We start from the raw sequence: 22,692 nt of genomic DNA on the forward strand, positions 1-22,692 counted from the left end.
AAAAATTGTGAAATCAGATTAGTGATGATAGTGTTTTTAATTTCTGCATGTGTTGTGTGTTATCTATGAAGGTTGGTTGGAGGGGGGGGGGGTTCATTTTCATAATGAGGATGTAGTCTGTTATTGGATTGCTGTCACGTGATGATCTTTAGGAGTTGACTTATTTACATAATTAAATTTTAGCACTTGCTTGATCATTGTACAGTCTTCATGCAGTTGTAATCTTTCTCGCATTACTATGCCACAGTGGGAACCTGATAAGTTTATGAAAGTAAAATTATGTAATTTGGTGTAATGTGATGTGTTGGTGGGCTGAGCTGAATAGGTAGTGTTTAAAGCAGCCACAGCTTTCTTGTACTTTAGGCAATCTAATGATGACTTAGTATTTGCTATCTGATAGGTATGCTGACAAACCTATACCACCAAGATCTCTGAGAGATTGCATCCATGTAAATGTTTACATTAAGGTCTACTTAAAAACCATTTAAACACACCAGATTGTTTCTTTTAAATTGTAGAATCCACTTTACATTTGGTGCTTCGTCTTCGTGGGGGTGTAATTGAACCTACACTCCGTATTTTGGCTCAGAAGTACAATTGCGACAAAATGATTTGTCGAAAGTGCTATGCCCGGCTACATCCAAGAGCTACTAACTGCCGCAAGAAGAAATGTGGACATACCAACAACATTCGCCCCAAGAAGAAGATCAGGAACTAATCTCAACATGTTACATGTAATTGCTGTATTGGACAGACCACTTGCAAAATTTGCAGTTCATGTATTAAAAAATCAATGAATAAAACTTTCACCCACTTTTTCAGTTACTGTGCTTTAGTAATGCATACAGCTTTTCCTTTCTTGCACATTCTATAGCTTATAAGATTAAGGCAAAAAACCTAGATTGTTGGGGTGAACAATTGGATGTACTTATGTCTTAAAAATGATTGTGGACTGAAATGAATTAACGTGTGAAATATTATGGTCCATCACTGAAATAGTTTGTAAATAACGTTGCATTACTTGAAAGGTTAGTTCAAATCTTGATAAGTTATTACACCAGAATATTCTGCATATGTATATGGGGGTCATTCACTCTTCAAATTTGTAAGCCTTTTCAGGGTTAGGTGTCAGCTTTTTACTTAGTACACTTGTTGCTATTTTGCATTTGGTGGGGGCTTAATATTTTTGCAGTATCATATACTGTATTTGCAGAAGAGTACAGCAGCAGCAGTTTGCCTATCAGTTGTCTTGCTGAGAAACATTAACCATTTACTTTGTGAAAGATAGTTTGTCTTTGATGCTCTTTCATCTTCAGTCTACATGCAATATGCATTATAATTTGTGCACTAAATGTCTGATTAGCATTGAGTGTTACAGGATATACAATAATTCAACACTGACTTTTTTGGTTTATGCTGTCTCCATTCAGCTGCTTTGTTGGGACCTGGAATTTTAGTACTGGAAAATTTGGAACCATTTTAACATTGACATAGGTATGAAGCTTACATGCCTGTGTCAAAATATTACTATAAATGTTGGAGTGGCATATATGGTACACTTCATGTGGGTACAGTCTTCGGAACAGTTTTATATGGATTGCCATGAATTCCTGTTCACGAGATGAAAAGCTGCCACAGGATGGGAATTTTTAAGTATCTGATTGCAATAAAAAACTTCATTTTACACTTTTGATGACATACCCCATACAGAAATTACCTTTACTTCCAATGTTGGTGGATTTGAGTTCATCCTAAATTCAGTCTCTTTACTGAATGTAAGTGTAAGACTAAGATCCCTGAAGAGGCTTCTGCAAGACATAAGACATGTACTTAATGTTTATTCTTGACCTTGTCTAAAGGCAGGTTGTGCCAAAGGACAGTATTTATCTACTAACAGTTTGTCTGCTAAGCAAACAAGTATTTTTGGTTAATTTATTGGTCTGATTTGCAATATTCTCTTCATTTTAAAACAAACTATGTTCTGAGGTTGTTTAACAAGGACTTCTTGTGGACACAGCAGAGGTTCACACTTTGACATTTGCCTGCTGGGGTCCATCTGCTCCAGCCTAATAAAAATGGTTCATATGGCACTGAGCACAATGGGACTTAACATCTGCAGTCATCAGCCCCCTAGAACCTACAACTACTTAAACCTAACTAACCTAAGGACATCACACACATCCATGCCTGAGCAGGATTCGAACCTGTGACCGTAGCTGTTGTGCAGTTCCAGGCTGAAGTGCCTAGAACTGCTTGGCCAGCTGCTCCACTCTGTTTAGTACAGTGTATCAGTAGTAGCAGCACCTGCTGCTTTATTCACACATTTTTTACAGCGATATGTCACAGTATTTAAGAGTTAGACAAATTTCAAATAAGCTAATTTGTGTGCACATACATTTAGACTTCTAGTTAGACAATCATTAGATTTACTCCTGGTGTACAATACTTTTTTTTTACAAATAATTAATAATGTAATGCCACACAGTTCACTCATATCTCCCTATCAGTTGGTGTTAGTATTGTGCTATGCATAGCTTGGGGGTAAGTTTTTCTCGAAAAGGAAAAAACGGGAAGGTGGTTATGTGGAATGCTGGATGTTTTAATCATTATTTATTTGTACATTTTTACCCCTACTGTCTTTTATGTAAGTAATCCTTCGATGTCTAAAATGTATTTCGTAACTGGTCCTTTTTAGCTACATTTTTAAATAAGTGTATTTTTGCAATTTAATCTCTTTTGGTAATTTATCGTGCAGTTTTATTCCTTGGTAGAAAATGCTGTTTTCCTGCTAAATGAGTCTAGCTCTTGTTCCTTGGTCATGGTCAGAGCTGTTTGTACAGTAATTACCAATGTTATTTTTGATGTGTGCAATTGACTATTAAATGTATTCATACTGAACAGTTAAAATTTCCAGTGTTTCAAACAGATCTTTGCAATAAGCTTGACTACTATTTTTGGTTATTATTCTTATGGCTTTTTTTCTAGAGTTTGAAAATTGTGTTCATATTTTGTTCATTTGTCCCCCCCCTCCCCCCCCCCCAAAAAAATGCCATAGTTGAGAATAGTGTACATATGAATAGTACGTAACTAAGACCTGCATGTTACACACTGATGATAGGATTCTAAGGGTGTAACATGCTGATGACTGTGTGTTCACACCACTTCAGCTGAGAATTAATATTCATACCTAGAAATTTTGCATTTAACAGTCATAGAGGTGCCATTTACATTTAACATTAATTTTCCCTCTTCAAACTGAAATTCATGGGATAGTTTCCTTTATGTTCAATGTCATTTTATTGCTTATTGACAAATCGTAAACTTCCTTGAGAGTTTAATTTACTTTCTCTGCAAGGCGTTCTCTTGTTCTCTCAGTGGCTATAATGTTGTTATCGTTGGAGAGAATTTTTTTCACCGTGAGTGACACCACTGGGAAAGTCATTGATGTATATCAGGAATAGTATTGGTCATAATATACTGCCTGGTGGAACCCCTATATTAATGTATTTTAGTTCTGATAAGTGTTTTACTAAATGTTCAGATCTATTTGAGGTATGTGTTCTCTCTTTGTACCCTATCTGCTAGGTATGATTGAAACAAGTCATTAGCTACCCATCTTATTTGTAATGTTTCTAATTTATTTAATAGAATCTTGTGGTCAACTGTATCAAAGGCCTTAGAGAGATTCAAAAATATGCGTGTGACACACACACACACACACACACACACACACACACACACACACACACACACACACACACACACACACCTACCTTTGTCAAGAGCATTCAGTATAACTTTCGTGAATTCTACTATAGCTGACTCCGTATTTTTGTCACTTCAGAAACCAAACTGTGATTTGCTTAGAAGATTGTCTTTATTCAGATTATTCATTAATCTGTTTTTCATAATTGCTTCTATTTTTGAGAATGGTGACAGCAGGGAAATGGGCCAGTAATTTCTAGGTCTTCTGTATTACTGTTCTTAAGCAAAGGTACAACTCTTGCTTGGTTTAACTGCTCTGGAAATGTCCCTGATGTGAAGGATTCATTATACTTGTTTAGGGGCCTTGTATAATCTCTCTGCATTATTTAGATACGCACAATGGTACTTCATATTAATGCACAAAACTGTGCTAAAAGTTGAGCATGTGGACACTGGTTGGTGCATGATGTTACCTGAAAACCTCTGCAGTGACCCCATGACAATCAGCATGTTAAACATCTTTCTTTGTGTAAAATTGTGGCTGCACTTGTATTTACTCCAGCACTGGTCCTCTATAGTAAAATGTCATAATGTTAACTGTATGGTCTCCATTGCTTCAGTGTACATTCTAATCTACATCATGGAAGGTCCGAGGCCGTCTGCGATATGATGATAGGAATCAACCAGGAAGGGTGATGTCGGTCGCACCTCGCGGATAAAATCCGTGTGCACGAATTCGTTCTCAACTTTTGGCGATATAAAGCGTTCCTTCCGCCATCCTTACATCTCGGTCCCGTTGTTCTCCCATTCGTGGAAACAACTAAGTTTCTAGGGCTCACGTTGGACCGGAAACTGTGTTGGTCTCCACATGTCTCTTATTTGGCGGCCCGTTGTCCTCAGAGTTCTTAGTGGTTCATCTTGGGGAGCGGATCGCACTGTCCTGCTTTGCTTGTATCGGTCCATAGTCCGATCGAAGCTGGATTATGGGAGCTTCGTCTACTCGTCTGCTCGGCCATCCCTCTTACGCCGGCTCAACTCCACCCACCATCCGGGGATACGTCTTGCGACCGGAGCCTTCTACACTAGTCCTGTCGAGAGTCTTTATGCTGAAGCTGCCGAGTTACCATTGACCTACCGGCGCGATGTACTGCTGTGTCGGTATGCCTGCTGGCTGTTGTCTATGCCCGACCACCCCGCTTACCAGTCCTTCTTCGCCGATTCTCTCGACCATCAGTACGAGTTGTATGTGTCTGCCCTGCTGCCTCCCGGAGTCCGCTTCCGTCGCCTGCTTCAACAATTGGATTTTGCCCTCCCTACCACCTTCAGAGAGGGTGAGAGCCCGACACCACCTTGGCTCCAGGCTCCGGTTCATATTTATCTCGACCTCAGCTCACTCCCGAAGGAGGGTACTCAGGCTGCAGTGTATTGCTCACGGTTTGTCGAACTTCGTGCTCGACTTGCCGGTCACACCTTTATTTACACCGATGGCTCCAAAACTGACGATGGTGTCGGCTGTGCCTTTGTCGTCGGGGCCGCCACCTTTCAATACCGGCTCCTCGACCAATGTTGCAGCTTTACGGCCGACCTTTTTGCTCTCCATCAGGCCGTTCAGTATGCCTGCCGCCACCGCCATTCATCGTATGTACTCTGCTCTGACTCAGTGCTCTTCAGAGCCTTGGAGCTCCCTATCTGGTCCATCCCTTGATTCAACGGATACAGCAGTCCCTCCATTCTTTCGCTGCTAATGGTTCTCCTGTCAGCTTTCTGTGGGTTCTCGGACATATAGGAGTGCCTGGGAATGAGGCTGCGGATGCTGCAGCCAAGGCTGCAGTCCTCCTGCCTCGGCCAGCCTCCCATTGTGTCCCGTCATCTGACGTTCGTGGGGATGTATGTAAGAGGCTTGTGTCGTCGTGGTGGGATGCTTGGTCATCCCTCCAAGGAAACAAGCTCCGGGCAGTAAAACCGCTCCCAACTGCTTGGACAACCTCCTCCCGACCATCTCGGCGAGAGGAGGTCCTTCTGACCAGGTTGCGGATTGGGCATTGCCGGTTTAGCCACCGCTACCTGCTCTCCGGTGACCCAGCCCCGCAGTGCCCTTGTGGTCAGGCATTAACAGTGCGCTATGTTTTATTGTCGTGTCCCCGTTTTAGTCAATTTCGTGTTGACCTGTCCCTGCCATCTACTTTACCAGATGTTTTAGCTGATGACGCTCGAGCAGCTGCTCGTATTCTGCGTTTTATAACTTAAACTGGCTTGTCCAAAGACATCTAACCTTTTTACTTATTTTATCTGCATCTTTGCCAGGTCCTTCTGGTGTCCCCCCCCCCCCCCCCCCCCCCAATTCCCTTGAGTTTTACTAGATTCCATGTGCTCTAACAACAGTGACTGGGCGCTAATGACCACAGCTGTTGAGCGCCCTTAAACCCCACAAAAAAAATCTACATCATCTCATTTTACATTACTCTTCCAACCCCACTGAAATATTCATTTATCACCTGTCTGTGTGGTTAGAAGCTTCACACATTGAATTTAATCTAGTATATGTACTTGTAGTACCTGTCGGTATATGTTTGCAATTTCTCAATGAGTTAATTGAACTGTTGACTATTGCAATATTCTGGATGTTTGAGGCACCTTTCCATTATACTGTTAAAGAATCTCCTAAGCCCTTATTACACTGTAACATCTTTTTGTCAGTATTTTTTTTATATATATAAAAGGTGTTTATAAAATCTTTGACAGTGTACTAGGGTAGTTTTATCATATTTTTTTATTGTGCTGGTCCTAGCTTTTATAAGTGATTTTTTTTAAGGACTAAGTGTGATAAGGGCGTTATGCAGCCAAATTTAGCAACTGTTAAAAGGTCATTTGAAAATAGTTCAATAATCTTTTACAGGCTACTGATTCTAATAAAAAATGATGTACCTGTAATTAGATTATGGTTAGAAATAAATTCATGATTTGTACAGTCAACACATTTTTGTCTCTTTGAGTGAAAGACGTAAAGAATCAAGTTTTTTCAGTGACATTGAAACAGTTGAGTTGGGAAAAATGTTCTGCTTGCATTAAATGTCTAAGAAAATTTGGTGGTTGTTCTTTCTATTGTTTTTGTCATCACTGCATTTTCTGCCACTTTAGAATTAACTGGGTGTAAAGGTCAACGATTTGTTTTTAATATTTTGCTGCTGTTCACAACTATTTCCTGTAATAATTTTAAAAAAATTCAGTTTGATGATTACAAATATTGACTTATTTACAGAAGAATGGAACAGGTGTGGGCAAACCTTAAGAGAGCAGTTTGGGTTAGGGATGTGTAGGTACGTGTAATAAAATATTTACTATACAACTAATTGGAAGATAGATACAAGAAAGTCAAACCTGTTTATGGAATTTTTAGATATAGAGAACATTGATGACGGCACTGCACTACTTGAAATTCTGAGGGTAGCAGGAATAAAATACAGGCTGCAGATGATTATAACTTGTATGGAAACCAGGCTGCAGTTATGAGCTGGACATGAAAGGAAAACTGTAGTTGAGGAGGTTGTAGTGTGTCCCTGATGTTATTAACTCTGTTCATTGAACAAGCTGTGAGGGAAACCAAAGATAAATTTGGAAAGGGAATCCGCTCAGAGAAAAGATCTCTTTGAGGTTTTCTGATGACAGTGTAATTCTGTGTCTTGGGAGAACAGAATGCATGGTATCTTGTAAAGAGGTTATAAGAGGAATGTCATGAAAGTAAAACAAGGGTGGGAATGTAGTTGAAATTGATCTGGTGATGCTGACGGAATTCAGTTAGGAAACAATGCTGAGTAAGAGATGAATTATCTGGCAGCAAACCAATGTATTTTAATTTATATGGACTGATCATGTGGAATAGTGAATAGTATTTACTATATGTAGCCGTGTTTAGACGTAAAATATTTTGCCAACATTTGTCGCAGAATTGATGAGAGCTCAGAGTTTGGAATTTCATGTCATCTGGACGGGAGTCTCTGAAGATTAGGGAGTGACTTTTCCACAGTTGTCGCACTTCTTTGGTGGCAAGACTTTCCTTTGTAGAAACATGAGCATTATTTATTATGTGGAACTATGGGAAAAGTAACTGTCTCAATTTGGCAAAATTCAACAACTTTTTCTATTAGTTTTGTCATTTCTTTGAAATGTAGGCTACATTTTCCAAAAACCAACTTATAGGTGATGCATGCCTGCAATGGACTAGCATATGTGTCATCACTAATTTCTCTGTTAGAGTACTGAAACATAAGTACATCATGACAGTCACATTCAGCAGTTGCACTAAGGCTGTGATGTGCTGTACATTGATGGATTGCAAAATGGGACATTATTCAGTGATTGCCCAAAACACATTTGCTATAGATTCTGACCATTAGGTAAAAAGAAATGAACAAAATACACTATGAGAGAAAAAAAAATTTCAACACCAAAACATAATAAATATTGTTATGAAATTTCAGGAATACATGATTGACTAACATTGCAAGATCACAGGTTAATGTAAGGACAAGATAAATCATTGCAATTGTGAAATGCTGGTAGATAAACAACTTGGGTAGCCGCCAGAATGTTGAATGCAAGCATGCAGACATGCATGCATTGAGTTGTACAGATGTCAGTTTGTCGATGGGAGTTCCACGCCTGTTGCACGTGGTCGGTCTATACAGGAATGGTTAGTTATTGGGAGATGATGCAGTAGTTACTGTGCAATGGTGTCCCTACGTGCTCGATTGATGACAAATCTGGTGATCAAGCAGGCCAAGGCAACATGTTGACACACTGCAGTGCATGTTGAGTTACAACAGCTGTATGTGGACGAGCATTATCCTGTTGGAAAACACCTCCTGGAATGCTGTTGATGAATGGCACAATAACAGGTTGAATCACCAGTTTGACATACAATGTCGCACTCAGGATGCACGGAATAACCACATGAGTGCTCCTACTGTCACCATAACTTCAGGTGTGGGTCCAGTGTGTCTAGCACACAGGCGATTGGATTGAGTTCCACGACTGGCCTCCTTCCTACACATGGCCATCACGGGCACCAAGGCAGAAACAGTTTTCATCAGAAAACAAAACAGACCACCATCCTGCCCTCCAATAAGCTCTTGCTTGACACTACTGAATGCGCAAATGTTGATGGTTTGGGGTCAGTGGAATGTGCGCTACAGGGCATCTGGTTCGCAACTGTCCTTGAAGTAACAGATATGCAACAGTTTGTCACTGTGGAGCCATTTGCCAAACACTGTGGTCTTCCATCTCAGTAATGTCACGTGACCATCTGAAGCCCAATCTCCTTGCGACAGTACATTCTCGTGACACCAGTCACAAGTATGTACAGTGGCTACATTTCTGCCTCATCTTTCTGCAGCATTGCATAAGGGACATCAGCTTTACGTAGCTTTATTACAAAACCTCGTACAAACTCAGTGAGGTGTTGGTAATGGCATCTTTGTTGACTTAAAAGGCATTCTTGACTAATATCAACTCAAGATGTCCAATCTCAAAGGCAACTAAAGCTCATAATCATTACAGCATTGCTTCACAACCCTTCCTCAGGTACCTTCAACATCACCCTAACCTGTCCTCTGCAGAACTCCAGGCTCTACATTTCCTAAAAGCTGATGACTCAATCATTATCCTCTCAGCAGACAAAGGAGTATGTTAGTGAAGGTCTACACCAGCTGTCTGACACCTGCATGCAGTGTCTGCCATCAAGATCCCATCCCTGGGATTCAAACTGACCTGCAGTCCCTCCTTAAAACCTCAGGCCACTCACAAGGACTAACACCTCAATCCATAGCACTTCTCACCCCACTCAAACCACTCACCCCCACCTTTTACCTTCTTCCTAAGGCTAAATTTACACTGCCCGCAATGGCGAGCCGAGCAGAGCGATGACGCACTGAAATCGCGTGACAACGGGGAGGCTTGGTTTAACAGTGGCAACAGAGCGGTGCCCATTTAGACTGCAGGCTTGGCCGAACAATGTGATGCGGTGCGATGCAATGACTCCGCTGTAGTCGCAACCGACTTTGTGTTTCGCACAAATGTTTGGAGCAATTGCTTGTTTGCACTTGCGTCTGGAGTAATTGCTTGCTTGCGATGGACGTCGAAAGACTAACAATGTGCGTGTTGTGGGACCAGAAAAATAAATATTACCACAATAGAGATTTTGTTCGTCAAGCATGGAAGGAAATAGCTGAAGATTGTGGAAAGTACAAAAAAGTAAAATAAATAGCTACAAGACTCCAAGAAATAAGTAACACAAACAACTTCGTTTATTTTCTAATTTTAATTGTGTATAGATACTATTACAGTATTTTGATAATGAAAAGACGTTCACAATAGTTACAGTATTTCATAATTTTGACATGAAATATGTTTGCATTAATGACTGTTGATATAGTTTTTGAAGGTCTCTCTGACACTCCTCACTCTTCTTGAATCACTACTGTTTGCTCTGTCATTTTGGAAGCATGCTGCTAAAGCACTGTATTTGTTATGTCCTGGTCAATAGACAATTGAAGGGATATGTCAGGCCCATCTTTATGGATTATTATATTGTGCAAGACGCAGATGCACTGAATAATAATGTCTGCATGTTCTACAGAAGTTTCAATTTCCTTTTGGAGAAGACGCCACTTGCTGGCCATAATTCCAAAAGTGGGTTCCACCATCGTTCTAGCCCTCTATAGCCTCCTGTTAAATAACCTCTCTTCCTCAGTCGGTGACAGTCCAGGGAAAGGGCACATTAAGTTTTCCAGTAGTGGAAAGGCTTCATCTCCAACCAACACTAATGGGGCGTTTACTGAAGTACTTGGTAGTTCTTTTGGTGGAGGCAAGTTTTTGGTTTTGTTCAAAATATTATTGTACACGTTACTTGCTCTAAATGTGTCGCCATCTGATTGCTTTCCATAGCCTCAAATGTCGACTCCTATTAATCTGCAGTTAGCATCGGCTACAGCTAGTAAAGCAAGCGTAAAATATTTTTTGTAATTGTAATACATTGTCCCAGAATGAGGGTGACATTTAACCTTAACATGCTTACCATCAATGGCCCCCACACAATTAGGGAAATTCCAGTTGGCATACATGTGTTTTGCAGCGGTTTGAAGAAGTGGTATAGTAGGAGAAGGCAGATGTACAGGGCTCAGAATTTCACATATTGTGGCGCACATTTCATGCACACATTGTGCGACTGGTTAGACCCATCCGAAACGACTGTGACAGTGCATGGAAAGACATCCCAACCGACAAATATCTGAAAAAGAATGAAATGAGTGTAATTGAAGGATGTGTAGGACCTTGGTAGGATTTGCAGTTAATGTGCTAAGGACAAAAAATGTATTAAGTGTACAGTGTACTTAATTATTTATGAATATTTTCATGTCTTTATTTTCAGGCGAGGTACTGAAGAATAAATGGAAGAGAGAGAGAGTTAGTTAGTTAGTTAGTTTCACCCGATGAAACCAACGAAGGCCAGCTCTTCTAGACTGTCTGTAAGTTCAGAGGGTAGCGTTTCGATGCCTCCTTCCTGACCCACCCTACACACAAAGCAAAAGTTGAAGCTAATTGAGCAGCAAATGTCGAAATCAGAAACACAAGATGACAGTTATAATTTTGTAGTGAGTTTGCTGCCAGAAATGCGTAAACTATCACCAGCAGCTCAGTTGAGAGCCAGGATAAAAATTCAGCAGGTTCTTTTGGAAGAATTGGAACAATCAACCACTTCCACTGCACATTCGTTGATGTCACCCTATGCACCTGAAAATCCAGTTGAAATCGTAATTGCTGGAAATCCGCAAAATGAAATAGTCATTTCTGAAATTCAACCTGATCACATTGTTATTTCAAGCCACCAAGATTCTGAAAACTTTGATACTTAAGTGAGTGAACTGTGATGTATTTTTTTCTCATTGTCAACTACGTCAAAATTTATTAAAAGAAAGTTTGAATCTATCACAATTTGTAAATTTTTCATCATAAAATGATTGCTGTAAACTTAATATTGTGTACTTACTTGATGGTGACCATAACTTTCTCTTCAGGGGTAATAGCCATTCTGAAATTTGTGTTTTGCTTCTGTAATCTATTTGAAACAGGCAACACCATATAATCAAATGTCTCTGTACTCATTCTGAAATAATTCCAAAATTTATCCTCATCTTTTCTCATTTCAATGTACAAATTATGAAATTCTCGTAAAGCCCTCCTCTCATTGTTGATTTCATGCACCCATTCACGACTGCATTGAATTCTCAGAGCACTGTTTTCTAATAAAAAAGAATTACTGGTTTGAGGAAAAATGACTTTGTGCCGAGACTGCTCAATAACTGCTGGCCAGATCGCGCGCGCGCTCTATCGTGTGCAATGTAAACGCTCCATCGCATTGCATAGCTTTGGCCATTATGCCTCGCATTGCGTCTCATCACATCACAGGCAGTGTAAATGTACACTAAGATCCGCACAAACCCAATCATCCTTGCTGTCCTGTAGTTGCTGGCTTCAAAGCATTCACCAAACGTATATCTGCCTTAGTTTATCAACACCTGCAGCCTGAGGTACAAAGACTCCCCCCCTACATCAAAGATACCAACCATTTCCTGGACCGTCTGAAATCCGTGCCCATCCCACTCCCACCACATACCTTGCTTGTAACCATTGGTGGCACCTCCCTCTATACCAACATCCCCCACATGCATTGTCTGTCTGCTGCTGAACATTTCCTCAATCAGCACCCACCTTATTCCAAACCTGTGACATCCTTCGTACTCACCTTAATTGAATTTATACATACCAACAACCACTTCACCTTTCAGGGACAGACATACAACAGATCAGGGGTACGGCCATGGGAACCGGGATAGCTCCTTCCTCTGCCAACCATTTCATGGGTCGCTTGGAGGAGGCTTTCCTGGGATCCACAAGTCTTCAGCCCATGGCTTGGTTTAGACATCTGTACTCTATTGACTCATGGTGAGGCTGACCACCTAAAATTTCTGGAATCTCAGAATACCTTCTCCCAGTTAAATTTCACATGGCCCTATTCCAAATCTCATGCCACTTTCCTTGATGTTGATCTCATCCTCACCAAAGGCCAGCTACACAATTCCATCCACATTAAGCCTACCAACAAACAACAGTATTTACATTTTGAAAGTTGTCATCCTTTCCATGTCAAACGTTCCTTCCCTTATAGCCTTGGCATCTGTGGCAAATGTATTTGTTTGGATGCAGACTCTTTACAGCAATGCACCACCATTCTCACCTCGGCCTTCACTCCATGTAGTTACCTCACCAGCCTATTTAAAACGCAGATTTCCCAGGTGATGACATCCAATCCTGGTACTGCTGCTCCAAAAGTCAGCTTTCGAGCACACCATTGGTGACTCAGTGTTATCCTGGTCTGCATTGTGTTAATAAGCTACTTTGACAGGGCCATGACGTCCTAAAATCATGCCCTGAAATGAGATCCATTCTGTGTGAAATTTTGCCCACCACACCTAGAATAGCTTTCTGGCACATTCCCAATCTCTGCAATATTCTTGTAAGACCTTATGCTCCTTCTGCAGCCATCTCCCTACCCTATGGCTCCTATCCCCATAATGATCCCCACTGCAAGACTTGCCCTATGCACCCTCCTACCACCATCTATTCCAGCCCTGTAAGTGGCTAAACATATGCAATCAAAAGGAGAGCCACCTGTTATGTAAACACTGTTCAGCCTTCTACATCGGCATGACTATCACCAAATTATCAATTACAATGAATGGGCACAGGCAGAGGATGTATACTGGCAACTCGCAATATCCTGTTGCAGAGCATGCTCTACAATATGACATTCGTGACCTCAGCGCCAGTTTCACCACATACATCTTCTGGATTTTTCTCCCAGACACCAGATTCTCAGAACTCGGCAGGTGGGAACTACCACTACAACATGTCCTTAGTTTTTGCCACCTGCCTGGCCTTAATTTACTTTAATTTCGTCTGTCTCAACATTTCTTAACTATAACTACTTTTTGCTTCACTCCGTTTTAGTTTTCTATATTTTTCATTGTCTTTCCTCTCTATTTTTCACCACCCCCCTCCCACCTGTGTTACATACAACGCACTTAGCTTTTCCCTTTTATTAACTCATGCATTATGTTTAAGCAGTAATCTGCATATTACCCTGTCTTCCACCATTAAGCTTTCAGATTTTCAAATCTCCTCAGATGCAGTCCCCAACAATCAGTCTTTCCATCTCATCCTGTACAGTAAGTCTCCCCTGATCCGCGGTTCTGTGTGACCTTCCCGAAACCTACCCCTTTTCCTAGACCTCTCCAGTCCTTTTTCTCCACCCCTCTTCCTTCCCCTTCTGCCTGAAGGAGGATCCACTGGCTCTAAAAGCTTGCCAATTACAAGCATCTTTTATGTGTGTGTTCTGCTGCTGCTTGGTGAGTAGACTTTTTATCTATCCAATTAAATTGAGATGGTATAGTTACATTGAAGTCTTCATTAACGAGTCTTGTGTACCAACATTTGAGCATGCAAACTTCTATTGAAGTACCCAACACAGAGCAAGCAGTAATGTAGTGTCTGATGCAATAACTAGATTCAGTATTGCAGTACTCTATATACAGTCTAAAAAGTTATACAAGGGGAGTTTGAAAAGTCCGTGCAAAAATAAAAACTACTTACGTGTTTGGGGTAATCCTTTTTTATTTTTCGACATAGACTCTTTTTAGACTTATACAATTCGTCCAACGTTCTAATTTATTGATCCCTTCCGAATAATAGGAATTGTCCAGGTCTGCAAAATAGCTATCAGTTGCAGTAATCACGTTGAATAAAATCTTTGTTCCATCAGCCATTTCTTCAAATTGGGGAACAAAAAGCAGTCCGAGGGAGCCAAGTCTGGAGAATAGGGGGCATGTGAAACAAGGTGGAATCCTATTTCCATTAATTTTGCGACTGCAACTGCTGAGGTGTGAGCTGGTGCATTGTCGTGATGGAAAAGGACTTTTTTACGGGCCAATTGCTGGCATTTTTCTTGCAGCTTGGTTTTCAAACGGTCCAATAACGATGAATAGTATGCACCTGTAATAGTTTTACCCTTTTCCAGAGGGTTGAGGAGGATTATCCCTTGTGAATCCCAAAAGACAGTCGCCATAACCTTTCCAGCCAAAGGACTGCTCTTCACCTTTTTTTGTGCAGATTCTCCCTTGGTAACCCATTGTTTCGATTGTTGTTTGGTCTCAGGAGTATAGTAATGTATCCATGTTTCATCCACAGTGATGAAATGATGCTTAAAGTCCTGCGGATTCTTCCCGAACAGCTGCAAATCATCCTGGCAACACTTCACACGATTCTGTTTTTGATCAAGCATGAGCAATTGCGGAAACCATCTTGTGGATAGCTTTCTCATGCCCAAATGTTTATGCAAAATATTATGTAACCGTTCATTCTAGATGCCCACAGTACTGGCAATCTCGTGCACCTTAACTGTTCTGTCATCCATCACCATATCATGGATTTTATCAATGATTTCTGGAGTCACAACCTCCACAGGGTGGCCAGAACGTTCAGCATCACTTGTGCTCATATGGCCACTCCGAAAATTTTGAAACCACTTATAAACTGCTCTAATCGAAGGTGCAGAGTGACCGTAATGTTTGTCAAGCTTCTCTTTAGTCTCCTGAGGCATTTTGCCTTTCATAAAGTAATGTTTAATCACCACACGAAATTCTTCTTCATCCATTTTTTTGACAATCACTTGACTTCTTTGATTCACACGAATGCCAAACACTCAGAAATAGACCAATGTGGCTGAAACTTGGTGTGCATTCTTTCCAAAGATACTACTAACTAAACATGACCTCGATACGTGTCTGGTGTGCCATCTCTTGGGCTTTGCACAGACTTTACATACGACCGTCGTAAGCTGCACAAAAGTATTAGCCCAACACCCTGCCACATGGAATCTGTTGCCAATTACACTGGACACCCGTACAATACAACTAGGACCATATTGTACCTGACTGACATTTATTCCCAATTCTCACAAGTATACTCCCTCTCCCTTGCTGAACAGATTAATCTAAACAACAGGTTACCTTCTGTATGTGGACAATCAAAACCCATGATGGCTTGATGAGGCTAAATTCAGTTTTATACAGCAGACTATAGTAGATGCTGAGGAACATGACCGAGCTATACGGTAGGTGTGTTCATCTTTGCTTCGCCTATGGACCTAAAAGCACGAGTTGAAAAGAGGTGATACCATTTTCTGTATTATAAGAGAACAAAAAAGGTAATATTTCTTGGTTAGATAGATATCCTCTCATTGAATTGGCATCTTGCCTCTCTATGAAGTGCAAGGCAGCACAGTGACAGAGTTATGAGTTTACATCTCAGTTGGCACTGCTGCACAATAAGACACCAAACTGAGGCGACCAAGATCATCTTGGTTTCATCATAGGCTGTTAAAGATCAATTCCAAAGACTAATTTGAGTATAGTTTTCAAGAGGTTTTCTATATTCTTCTCTTCAAATGCTGGCCGTCAGTTAAACTTTACACAAACAACTGATAATTGAAGACATTAAACACATTTGTTTAATTATGGCATTTGATAAGAAAGAATTGAAGATATGTAAATAATGCTATATAGCTGTTAATATAATCAGATGTACAGTTTTTTATGCAATGGTAGCATTATAAATGGTATCAGAGTTGAATAAGTGTGTTTAAACATTTATTTTCTGTTTCTGTACTTTTACTGGTTATTTTCGCTGATGTCCAATGTTATTTTCTCAATCTTTGATTTTTTCCTGGTTTAAACTTGTAATTTTCTGGAATAACCTGGTGCTATTGGTGATGAATAAAATAGTTCTTATTTCTAACATTTGGATTTGCTCATATGAGTATGCAATAAAAGAGGTAAGTGTTATGAATAAAATTGCTATATTACTGTTAAGAATGCCAGAATTTAAATTCTCCACAGCTACACTGAAAGGTCTGCCTACAAATAGGCTATTGATACTAGTATGCTGATTAGAGTAGTACCATAGGGAGAAGGGAGCCTCTAATTTCAATAGATTGCAGTAGTTCCTGATTTTTAGCACAAAATATTTTATATTTAATACAGTAGAATGTATCTGATGTCAAAATGTTTGTAGTATATTTAATATGAAAAAATTGGAGAAAGGTATAAGAATGATACAGAAGTTAAGAGCCAGTGTTACAATGGTAGTAGTCAAGTGACGTTGTTGAGGACGGAGGGACGAGAGCATGTTCATGGTGTTTCGTTTTCTGTAGGTCAAGGGGTAAGGTCTTATGTGGCCCAGGAGCTGTTCATAATGTGCGTGGCAGGTGGTGATGCAGGAGCTGTTGGAGAAGAGAACAATATTTTAATGTTTTACGTATTTTCAAAAATATAAAAATGCAGTAAATGAAGCAGGCAAAAAGGAATACAAACGTCTCAAAAATGAGATCGACAGGAAGTGCAAAATGGCTAAGCAGGGATGGCTAGAGGACAAATGTAAGAACGTAGAGGCTTATCTCACTATGGGTAAGATAGATACTGCCTACAGGAAAATTAGAGACCTTTGGAGAAAAGAGAACCACTTGCATGAATATCAAGAGCTCAGATGGAAACCCAGTACTAAGCAAAGAAGGGAAAGCAGAAAGGTGGAAGGAGTATATAGATGGTCTATACAGGGCGATGTTCTTAAGGACAATATTATAGAAATGGAAGAGAATGTAGATGAAGATGAAATGGAAGAAATGATACTGCGTGAAGAGTTTGACAGTGCACTGAAAGACCTAAGTCGAAACGAGGCCCCGGGAGTAGACAACATTCAATTAGAACTACTGACAGCCTTCGGAGAGCCAGTCCTGACAAAACTCTACCACCTAGTGAGCAAGATGTATGAGACAGGCGAAAAACCCCTGACTTCAGGAAGAATATAATTATTACAATCCCAAAGAAAGCAGGTGTTGACAGATGTGAAAATTACCAAACTATCAGTTTAATAAGCCACTGCTGCAAAATACTAACACGAGTTCTTTACAGACGAATGGAAAAACTGGTAGAAGCCGACCTCGGGGAAGATCAGTTTGGATTCCGCAGAAATGTTGGAACACATGAGGCAATACTGACCCTACGACTTATCTTAGAAAATAGATTAAGGAAAGGCAAACCTACGTTTCTAGCATTTGTAGACTTAGAGAAAGCTTCTGACAATTTTGACTGGAATACACTCTTTCAAATTCTGTAGGTGGCAGGGGTAAAATACAGGGAGCGAAAGGCTATTTACAATTTGTACAGAAACCAGATGGCAGTTATAAGATTCAAGGGGCATGAAAGGGAAGCAGTGGTTGGGAAAGGAGTGAGACAGGGTTGTAGCCTCTCCCCGATGTTATTCAATCTGTATATTGAGCAAGCAGTAAAGGAAACAAAAGAAAAATTTGGAGTAGGAATTACAATCCATGGAGAAGAAATAAAAAGTTTGAGGTTTGCTGATGACATTGTAATTCAGTCGGAGACAGCAAAGGACCTGGAAGAGCAGCTGAATGGAATGGATATGGTCTTGAAATGAGGATACAAGATGAACATCAACAAAAGCAAAACGAGAATAATGGAATATTGTCGAATTAAATCGGGTGATGATGCGGGAATTAGATTAGGAAATGAGATGCTTAAAGTAATAAATGAGTTTTGCTATTTGGGTAGCAAAATAACTGATGATGGTCAAAGTAGAGAGGATATAAATTGTAGACTGGCAATGGCAAGAAAAGCATTTCTAAAGAAGAGAAATTTGTTAACATCGAGTATAGATTTAAGTGTCAGGAAGTCGTTTCTGAAAGTATTTGTAATGAGTGTAGCCCTGTATGGAAGTGAAAGATGGACCATAAATAGTTTAGACAAGAAGAGAATAGAAGCTTTCGAAGTGTGGTGCTACAGAAGAATGCTGAAGATTAAATGGGTAGATCACATAACTAATGAGGAGGTATTGAATAGGATTGGGGAGAAGAGAAGTTTGTGGCACAACTTGACAAGAAGAAGGGACCGGTTGGTAGGAAATGTTCAGAGGCATCAAGGGATCACAAATTTAGCATTGGAGGGCAGTGTGGAGGGTAAAAATCGTAGAGGGAGACCAAGAGATGAATACGCTAAGCAGATTCAGAAGGATGTAGGTTGCAGTAAGTGCTGGGAGATGAAGCCGCTTGCACAGGATAGGATAGCATGGAGAGCTGCATGAAACCAGTCTCAGGACTGAAGACCACAACAACAACAACAACAACAATTCTCACCATTGTTAAATGTTTGGTTTTGTTGCTAAATATGATAGCACAATATGCAAATAGTTGGACTTTCAGTGTAATTCTGAAGAGTGTTTCATAGATAGTTACCATCAACAGTTATGTTGAACTTTGTTTTGAGAATCAGTTATTTACCAAACTTCTGTGAACAACTCAGAAATGGGCATTGCACTGAATTAAACAGTGCCTGTATGTGCTCTACCCACTCTAACCACCCTACTATTTCAATTCAGATTTAATTATCAGAACTACAGAACCACCATTTCAGATAAATTATTTCTTTGGGTTCAATAAAAGGCAACATTGAACATAAGTCTGGTCAAGTACAAATTTGTTTTAGCACACTATTCCCATTTCGTTTATGCAGTGTTACATATTTAGTTGTGTTCTATTGTCATCAACTGTGCCCTGTGGCACCTGACTTTTTCTTAAAGAATTTCTTACAGGCACAATGCAACAGTGCACAGTCAGACCTCTATGTTAGCAGGTGAGCCACTGAAAATTTATTAAATGTTTGTGTGCTGGGCCACCAGTTGCTAGGTAGTATCAAACTGATTCATTTGTTAATTAATTTCATTCCTTTTTTTTCTGTTGCTGCAAACCAACCAGAACATGTGAAGTTGCATTTGAGATTGTGTCATCTGCAATAAACTAATGCAGCTATGTGTGAAGCTGAAGTTGGATTGGCCTCACCTGGAAGAGGACTATGATTTGATTTCCACTCCATAATGTACTTCACAATCAAGTGTCCCAGTAAATAAGGCATTTGGACAGTTGATATGGGGACTCCGAAATTCGTCAATGCAGTAGCTGTAACAGTGCAATCCTTGTTTTAGTGCACACTGAGCTAACAATATGCTACAGTGTACATGGTTTTCTATTGCCATACTCTGTGCCACAGTCCTTTGTTTCAAAAATCCTTAATGCTGCAGGCCACGGGTCTTCACAGAGTCGCCATGTTTGATTTCTCATCTATCCACACTGCAATTTGCATTGGCTATCCTTGGCCACATCACTGCCATCCAGTGTCGCTGTTTCTTTGCTGAGCCATTGTATTCTTGTTGTTGTGACTACCCACCCCAACACTTAGCCATTCTGCAGTGCTTCTCTTGCTGCTACACCATATCGTTGCCTCAGCCACCTCCATCTCACCTGTTCATGCCATCAGTTGTGCATGCCATCTGAGACACAGCCATCTTGTCACCGCATCGAAGCCTCTCTGCACCTCTGCATCACCTGCAATTGCAATGCAGCAGCCTCCATGTTGCCTCTCATGGCAGCATTTCCACACCACATCCATAGCATAGCCATCATGTCAGTCTGCACCAGCAGTGTCTCTGCTGCTGCACGTCCACACTGCCCATCATTGCAACACAGCTGCCTCCATTGCCATCACCTTGGAGTCACCACCACAAGCATCTCCTGTGTGTAGCATTCCAGCCCATGCCATGTTCATGTTGCAGCTGTAGTGCCTGTCTACATTGATGCCTACCCAGGCCGCGGTTTGACCACAGTATATCAATCCCGCTGACTCTGTAGTGTGTCCTACAGGCCGCTGTATCTCCACACTGTGTGACAATGCCATCATTTCCGTGGTGTCTCACTCATCAGGGTCATTAACTCCTTGCCACATCGATTCTGTGCCATTGACTTCAGGTCACTGAGTGTCCGCATCGCCTGTCCACAGTATCACATCTGTACCACGTAGCCTTGCTCAACGCAACACACTGTAGCACTGAGCAAGAAGGTTTCAGGTAAGTAGAGCAGCAGTTGCCCATTTATTATTGGTTTTTCAAATTGTCAGCTATGGCCAATGAGGCAGGGAAATCTGTAAGTGATTGCATGTCAGAAGGTGTTGGAACTAATGTTTCATATGTTTATTTATTAGCCGTTCAGTGTATTTAATACACAATTGGCTTCGTCAAAGTACATTTTACATATTTCATATAAGTATAGTTGTTACTAATTTTTACATTATACATTATGCATACATGTACAGATACATCTTTTTAGTAGTTAGTAATTTGTACATTTTACTCACATCATCATTTTACATATACATAAATACATAAACTTCTTACTAATCAGACAATTTCAGCAATAATCATTATACAGTTTATGTTCAAGAATTAATGATATGGTTTTACACGTTTAGTTAATGATAGTTACATTATTTCGTTGTTTATACATTCCTTTCAAATTACTTCCAAGATATTCTTCAATTGAGTAATATTCTTTAGTTTTGAGCCATGTGTCTAATATCTCCTTAAATTTAAAGTAGGCAGACAGTCCTAGAGAGCAGAAAGAAGGTATAGAATGGGTGCCAGAAAAACAGATTTCATCTCACTTAGAAGCATTAAATTCCAAATTTGGTAATAATTCTGCAAAAATAGAATCAAACCTTGGGGATAATGTCAAGAAAACAATCAAAATTTGAAGATATAGAAGGAAACCTTAGGATTAAAAATTTGAAAAGACGGATTCAAGAACAAAGAATTAATCAGGGAATTAAAACTGAGTTTGGAGATAATATTGATGAATTAAAAATAGAGATGGGAGTAAGACAAATAAAGTAGGTGACAGATTTGATCACTGGGAAGCCAGTTTCACAGCTACTGCCAGTACAATTGAAAATAATGTAAAGTTGGTGCAAGAAGTTAAGTAGAGGATAGACTGGGTGTAAAAATGATTAGTTATGGACATGAAAAATGTGTAAACTGAACCCATGGAGCAGATACAGACACAAGAGCAGAAGTGTAGGATGTGATACCATACAAGACGGCTGCGAGTGTAGAATGTGTGATTCTAACTTGAGAAATAGTTATAGTTATGCTTTTAAAAAGGGAGTTTGTAAGAATTGTAATGCTAAAATAACAACACTAAAAGAACAAATTGCAAGCTTACAATTCATAGTCAGTGCTTTAAGAAGCAACATTGATTCACTCAAGAAAGAAAATTGGGATCTACGATCGTAGCCAGCACAAAGTGAAGTGATGCAAGTCAAAAGTAATAAATCATCCAAGTGGATAAAAGTGTCATATAAAGATAGTTTTCCAACTGCAAAAAGACCAATAAACTCTGCCAAAACTGTCATATTTCCCGATAAAAACAAATACCATGTTTTGCAAACAAGTGACTGTGATAACAACTCTCCAAATGGTCGTGAACTTGTAAAAACTGAAAATGAATAGTGTTTTTGCAAAAAATGTAAAGCAAACACTGATCATCAGGGAGAAAGTGTAATGTACTATTATGAACAGACAGTCATGGCAGAAATCTATTCAGCATGCTCCGTGAGAAAAATCATGACACAGCAGTGAAACCAGGAGTGGGATGTGAAAATGTTGTAGACACTAACTCTCAGACAAAATTAATGCAGGAAAATGACCTTACCGTCTGTATAATGGATTCAAACGATGTGGCAAAAAATGAAGCAGAGGTTTGTGTGAAAACACTGCAGAATTTTCTACAAGCTAACAAATGAACAGTAGTTGCCACACTGTCTCGTAGGCACAATCTAGTTTTAATCTGCCAGGAAGTTTCAATCTAATTTATAGTTCAGGTGTAAACAAAGAAATTTGTAAAACAAACATTAAAATAAGGAAACTGTGTTCTCAATACACTAAGTGCGATGTACTGGATATAAGCAAGCTGCA

General features: G+C 40.0%; 1 protein-coding gene and 1 non-coding gene across 2 annotated transcripts in view; both read left to right on the forward strand.

The window, feature by feature from the left end:
- LOC124803099 (polyubiquitin) overlaps positions 1–22,692 on the forward strand; it is a 120,747-nt gene that overhangs the window by 1,168 nt on the left and 96,887 nt on the right. The window contains exon 3 of the mRNA XM_047264254.1: positions 519–554. Coding sequence (XP_047120210.1) covers positions 519–554 — 36 coding nt within the window. The remainder of the gene's footprint in view (positions 1–518; positions 555–22,692) is intronic.
- Positions 367–440, forward strand: LOC124803853. Its single transcript, XR_007017319.1, has one exon. It is a non-coding gene; the product is annotated as a small nucleolar RNA SNORD24 (small nucleolar RNA).

Source organism: Schistocerca piceifrons, chromosome 6 (assembly GCF_021461385.2).
Source record: "Schistocerca piceifrons isolate TAMUIC-IGC-003096 chromosome 6, iqSchPice1.1, whole genome shotgun sequence".
NCBI classification, from domain to species: Eukaryota; Metazoa; Arthropoda; class Insecta; order Orthoptera; family Acrididae; genus Schistocerca; species Schistocerca piceifrons.